At 57.9% G+C, this 6,186-nt stretch overlaps 1 protein-coding gene across 5 annotated transcripts in view; it reads left to right on the top strand.

Annotated features, from left to right (window-relative positions):
* NAA40 (N(alpha)-acetyltransferase 40, NatD catalytic subunit) overlaps window positions 1–5,815 on the top strand; it is a 17,118-nt gene extending 11,303 nt beyond the window's left edge. For all 5 annotated transcript variants that reach the window (XM_025193264.1, XM_014526375.2, XM_025193265.1 and 2 more), the window contains 2 exons: window positions 1,183–1,260; window positions 3,671–5,815. In XM_025193264.1, coding sequence (XP_025049049.1) covers window positions 1,183–1,260; window positions 3,671–3,812 — 220 coding nt within the window. In that variant the 3' untranslated portion in view covers window positions 3,813–5,815. The remainder of the gene's footprint in view (window positions 1–1,182; window positions 1,261–3,670) is intronic.
* The last annotated feature ends 371 nt before the right edge of the window (window positions 5,816–6,186 follow it).

Genomic DNA, 6,186 nt, shown 5'->3' with positions numbered 1-6,186 from the left:
CCCCCACCCCAAGCTAAAAAATATATTTGTGGCTGTGTCCACAGTGCCCCCATAAGAGAACAGCATGTGTGTGTCTACAACGAACAGATTCCTTAGCCCCGGATCTGAAAACCACACTGGATTTCCTTGAAGCTGCCACCACTAAACCTCCAGTTAGATTCTAGCTCGTTCCACAGAGGGAGGCTCCATCTACAGCTCAGGAGCATAACAAAACCCCACTTGCTTTTAGCAGCTCTGATGAAAGACGTGGAGGTTAGAATCATAGAGAAGTAGGGCTAGACGGGACCTCCTTCTGTATAACTCAGCCAAGCTGGACAGCCCTGGGCTAGAGGGGATCTTTGTGCCCACGTGTTTGGGTCTCAGAAGTTCTGCAGCTGATGTAGCCAGCTTAATCGAACACACAACACATAAGATCTATCACATAAGAACATAAACCAGGGTGCCACAGCACCTTGGAGTGCCTTGAGATCCTTTCAAGGGTGCCAAACATCAGCACCATTAGGCGTGCAAACATGGTTCACCTGCTAAACCCGGAGATTTCCAAAAGGAATACATAGCATTAAAAGCCTTCTGCCCTGTTGAGATTTTTCCTGAGCCCTTTGTGACAAGAGAACTGCTGTAGTATGTCTCTGTAGTAAAAAACAAAAAAAACCAACTGTAAATGAAGACCTGGCCTTTTCCAAGAGAGGCCTCGGGTCTCAAGGTGGAGAATCGCTGCACTTAAATAAACCTTCTTGGATTTGGTGTTAGCCTTTGCCTGCTGAAATCAGATCTGTGTAAGCCACAGAGGCTGGCACCTCGGAGATCTCTGGAGTCCAGCGCCCTTGGGGTTGAGTTCTACCAGTCTAAGGGATTGGGGGGAAACAGTTTCCACATATGAAAGGGGAGAGGATGCCTTTTAAAAGAGGACTTTCTACATAGCCTCTAGCTCCCAGCATTCCCCATCACCTGTTTCCCTGGCCTTCTACCCAGCAGTGTCTGCTACTGCAGCAAAGCTGGCTCGTGACCTGGTCTCCACAGGCATCCACTCCCCCTGTGCCCCTGTCTCCAAGTCTGTAACCTTCTACCACACAACGTCGTCTTCCTCTACCCTGAAGCTCACTCCTTCACCTGGGAGAGGGTATTTGGGGCCTTGAAACCCCAGCTCCCCCATCTCAGCTGCCCCTTTCTCTTGCTCCGCAGCACACAGATGAAGAAAGTCATGCTTACAGTCTTCAAACACAACCATGGCGCCTACCAGTTCTTCAGAGAGGCGTTACAGTAAGGAGTCTGCGGGGTGGAAGGGGGGCTTGGCTCATTAGGTTGTCCTCACCTTAACCCCTTGTTCACACGCCTGTCTTTCAGTGCAGTGGCAACATCCCACCAAGGGGGAGAGTCCCGGGGGCCAGTAGTCTAGGCTGACTGGGAATTGGGTGGTTGTAAAGGAGCCCGGGTGAGCCGGCACCTTCGTCTCCCCTGCTTACTGGCAGGATAGAGAGGTGGGTTTTTGAGTCTTTCCACCTCCCCATCCCCTACGTGCCAGGGCCTGGACTGGTTCCTTCCCCTGGGTCTGGTATGAGCTCACAGCACCCCCTCCCCCAAGGTGACAAATTGCTCCGTTTCTCACACAGCGAGGGGGCTGTGTGACTGAGCGCCCCCCCCCCCCCCCTGATTCTGAGCCCCCCCCCCCCCCCATGAGATCTATCTCAATATAAAGAAGCTTTGATCTTTCAAGCAGCTCTGGCTCTGTGGGGGATCTTCGCTGAAAGCCAAGGGGGGTGGTCTGCCACCCTAGCTAGGACACCGCATTTCCCTAGCAGCAGGCACCCCTCAAACGAGAAGGTCCAGAGATGGGCAACAAGGACGACGAGCAGCACGGAGGGGCTTCCACATGAGGAGAGACTAAAGAGGCCAGGCCTGTTCTGTTTAGAAAAGGAATGCTTGAGGGGGGATGTGAGACAGTTTACAAAATACTAAATGGCGAAGAAGTTGGTAGGGATTTAGTACTGGCTGTCCCTCACCAGACAAGAATTTGTCTGTCTGTACTTGATCTCTCACAAGACAAGGGTTTACTATTGACCGTCTCCCTCCATACAAGGATCAGGGGTCACAACACGAAACTAGTAGGTCGTCAGTTTAAAACTGACAAAAGGAAGTTCTTTGTCTCCCAGTGTAATTAGTGTGAGACTCGTTGCCACCAGATGTGGTGGAAGTGGAGAGTTTAGCCAGATTCAAGAAGGAATCGGGCGCGTTCTTGGAGGAAGGGGGTATTTGTAGCTATTATAGAATCATAGAAAACGAGGGCTGGAAGGGACCTCAGGAGGTCACATCTAGTCCAGGACCAGCCCCAACTAGATCATCCCAGCCAGGGCTTTGTGTACCTGGGTCTTCAAAGCCCTAAAGGATGGAGATTCCACCACCTCTCTGGGTAACCCGTTCCTGTGTTTTACTACTCTCCCGGTGAGACAGTTTTTCCTAATATCCAGCCTCAACTCCCCTTGCTGCGACTTGAGCCCATTGCTCCTTGTTCTGTCATCTGCCCCCACTGAGAACAGTCCAGCTCCAGCCTCTTTGGAGCCACCCTGCCGGGAGTCGAAGGCTGCTGTTCAATCCCCACATAACCTTCATTTCTCCAAACAGTTCCCTCAGCCTCTCCTCACAAGTCATGTGCCCCAAACCATTTCCATTGCCCTCCACTAGACTCTCTCCAATTTGTCCACATCCTTTCTGTAGTGGGGGCTCAAAACTGGACACAGGACTGCAGATGTGGCCTCATCAGTGCTGAGTAGAGGGGAAGAATCCCTGCCCTTGCCCTGCTGGCAACACTTTTACTGATGCAGCCCAGGATGCCATTAGCCTTCTTGGCAACAAGGGCACACTGCTGGCTCCTATTCAGTTCCTTGCCCACTGTCATCCCCCGGGTCCTTTTCTGCAGAGCTGCTGCTTAGCCAGATGGCCCCCAGCCTGTCCCGGCACATGGGATTGTTCTGTTCCAAGTGCAGGACTTTGCACTTGTCCTTATTGAACCTCATGAGATTTCTTTTGGCCCAGTACTCTTGGTCAAGGTCTCTCTGAATCCTAGCCCTACCCTCCAGCGGATCTACTCCGCCCCCCAGCTTGGTGTCATGTGCAAGCTTGCTGAGGGTGCACTCTGTGCTATCTTTCAGGTCGTTGATGACAACATTGAACAAAACGTTACGTGCATGAGGGGCACGGCCTCCGAATCAGAGCTTCCTAGACCTTATAAACTGGAGGCTGCAAGTGAGAGGAACAGTGGAGAACACCCCTGGTCAGACCCAGGGCACTGTCCCTTTCAGCATCCGCTCTCTGCCCTGGTGAAACACAGGAAACTGGGCAAGACGGACCTACAGTGTGACCCAGTCCATGGCAGCTCTTACGTTCTTACAAACCACACGTGGCCTCCAAACTGCAGCCAGTTCTGGGGCACTGGCAACACTTCTGGAGGCCCCAAGCCCATCAGATCCTGGGGTTGAGGAGGCAGGGATTTACCGCAGCTAGGGGTAATGTGGGACGTGTGTGATCCTCCAAATCCTGATTGATTTTGAGAGGTGTGGGAGGCAATCAGGACTGGGAGAGGGTCTGGATAACCCATGCTCAGTGTCCCCCCTTCAGGCTGCTGGGGCCAGGCAGTGATTTTCACCCCCAACCCTGAGGTTTCTCTGCCCGGCAGGTTCGACATCGATGACACCTCTCCCAGCATGTCTGGCTGCTGCGGGGACGACTGCTCCTACGAGATCCTCAGCCGCAGAACCAAATTTGGGGAAAGCCAGCACCCCCACGCCGGTGGCCACTGTGGGGGCTGCTGCCACTGAGCCCTGGCCCTTTGCCCTCCCCTTCCTTCCCACCCCCCTCCAAAGCCGGGCCCAGCCGCCGCCTGCCCTCCCCTCTGGATTCTTCCCAGCTCAGCACCAGGACTTCGGGAGAGCCACCGGGCCCAGGCAGACTGGATCAGAGGGTAATGTAGCCCTGGTAATTCCTGGCAGCTCTTGCCCCGCTTCTCCCACCTGGCGCACGCTCCCCGGAGACCAGCAGAGATGCAAGCCCCGGCAATGCTAAGAAAGCCTCACGGCTTGTCCGTCGCTGGCCTCCGAGTCCAGGGCCCTGCCTTTGTCGGGGAAGAAGCACCCGGCAGCCTCCTGGCCCTGGAGATGCAACTTGTTGTCTCATTTGGCCCCTTTTAAAGGGGGGAGGGGCATTTTCCAGCAAGCACGGCTGACCTCGTGTCCTGTGGGAAGGCAGCCCCTTTGCAACGTCCTTTCCTGTTGGCAGCCAGGCCCGGACTGCGGTAGGGAAGGCCGGGCTGGGGTTGGGGCTGCTCATCGTCTTCCAGCAGAGGCTGGTGCCTTCATCCCTCTAACCCTGGCAGACGCAGATGCGGGCGTGAAGCAAGGGGTCTTGCATGTGGCTGGCAGGTCAGGTCCAGCCCCTAGATGTGGGGGCCTTTCTCCCCGAGAGGGAACCGACCCCAGGACTCCTTTTTATGCAGCTGCTTGCAAAAAATATTCCCCTCCCAGCCCCAAATACCCCTCTCCCCCATGTCCCCTGGCTGAGCTGAGCTGGAGGTTTCCTTCATTTCTGATCATCCGGTTGCCCCACTGGAGTCACTGGGATGTGGATTCCCAGGGCTGCCTGTAGGCAGCTGGCATGTCCATCCATCCATGCCCCCAGCCAAGTGGTACCAAAGAAGTCCTTAGAGATGGGACCTATCTTCATGGGGCAGCCCAGGGGGTGTCGCACCACACCTGGCTGCTGCGTCCCTACAGGATGGACCTCTTGGCCCCTTGTCGCTCCTCCCTCCCGTGCCCTGGGGACCAGGCCCTGATGGGCCAATGAGGTGCCCAGCTCAGCACCTCCAGCCAAGCCTGGTGCTCCCTTCCCCATGGGAATCACGCTCCCAAGTCCCCTGGGCCTTGCTGAAATCTCTCCTGTCCCTCCCCAGGCCCTCTGTACCTGCCCATGGGCCTGTTCCTCCCCCTTCACCTGGCTCCCATAGGGGTGGATCTATCACCGCTTCCCCTCGCCATCTTTCTCGGGTCGGGGGGCCAAGGCAGATTTCAGAAGCCCCCATTGAATCTCCAGCCACGGCTGCCAGCTCCGACATGGGACGGACCTGTCTTCTGGCCTCCTGCCCCTCTCCGAGCAAGGGGTTGACTTCCACCCCCCAGCGTCTTCCTGTCCTCTTCTCATGCCCCTGTCAAGCTCTTGGGCTGGCAGCCTGATGGAGGCTGCAGCGCCCCGAAGCCTCTCCCTGGCTTCCCCACTCCCTCCCAAGATGACTCGTCTTGATGACGGAGCTGAATCTCCGTTGACACCCCCCTCCCGGTGTGACTTCGAGGAGCGCTGCGGGGGGCACGGAGCCAGGGGAGCCGTTTCCAGGCTGGGGAATCGCCCGGCGCGACAGACCCCAGGTCTCGGCATCCCCAGAGCTTCCAAGGCCTGGGTCCCAAGCGGGTGAGGTCCCTCCTGCGTGACGGGAGAGCTGCGTCGTGCAGCCGGACACGGCCCCCGGGTGTCTCCGTCCAGGCCCCGCAAGCTGGCGGCTTCGCCCCGAGCACGCTGCATCCAAGCGAGCGAGATCCGGTAGCCAGCGGGCGTCAGCCGGGGCCTCGATAGCGCCGCCCCGGCCGTGGGGGGACTTCTCCACCTGGTGACAGCTGGGGCCGGTCTCCATCTGCCCCCTCCCAAGCACGGGCTCGGCCTCCGGTGACATCATCAGCCCAAGGGGATGGGGTGCTTGGGGACGGCCCCCCCACCAATCAAAGGGCTCCAAGCCCCGCCCCGCCTCCCGCATCCACCGAGCCGAGGAGACCTGGTCAGGATCCGGCCTGGGGAGGGGGCGGAGACCCGCGCAGAGTCCTCCGTGCCCCCGGTTAGCAGCGACCCGGGGGTCCGCCCCTCGGGGGTCCGCCAGCTCTGCAGGCCGGGTCCGGCCCTGGGGCCCTACACCCCCCCCCCCCCCCCCGGGGGCAATTCCTGGTTTTTTTGTGGTTTTTTTTTGGTACCTTCTCGGTTTCTTTGTACGGTCGAAATAAACCGACACTTTGTTCAACGTCTGGAGCCGGAGAGTTATTTGGGGGGGCCGCGGGGGGGCGGACCTCGGGGGCTTCTCTCCCCAGCGGGGAGCCCGCCCTGAACCTGGTCAGGGGCGGGGCTCCTCTCCCCGGCAGTGGCGCCACGCCCACTCCG

This window comes from Alligator sinensis, unplaced genomic scaffold (assembly GCF_000455745.1).
Source record: "Alligator sinensis unplaced genomic scaffold, ASM45574v1 scaffold1860_2, whole genome shotgun sequence".
Classification (NCBI taxonomy): domain Eukaryota; kingdom Metazoa; phylum Chordata; order Crocodylia; family Alligatoridae; genus Alligator; species Alligator sinensis.
Note: the sequence above shows the minus strand (reverse complement) of the source record. Positions and strands in the feature narration are given on the sequence as shown.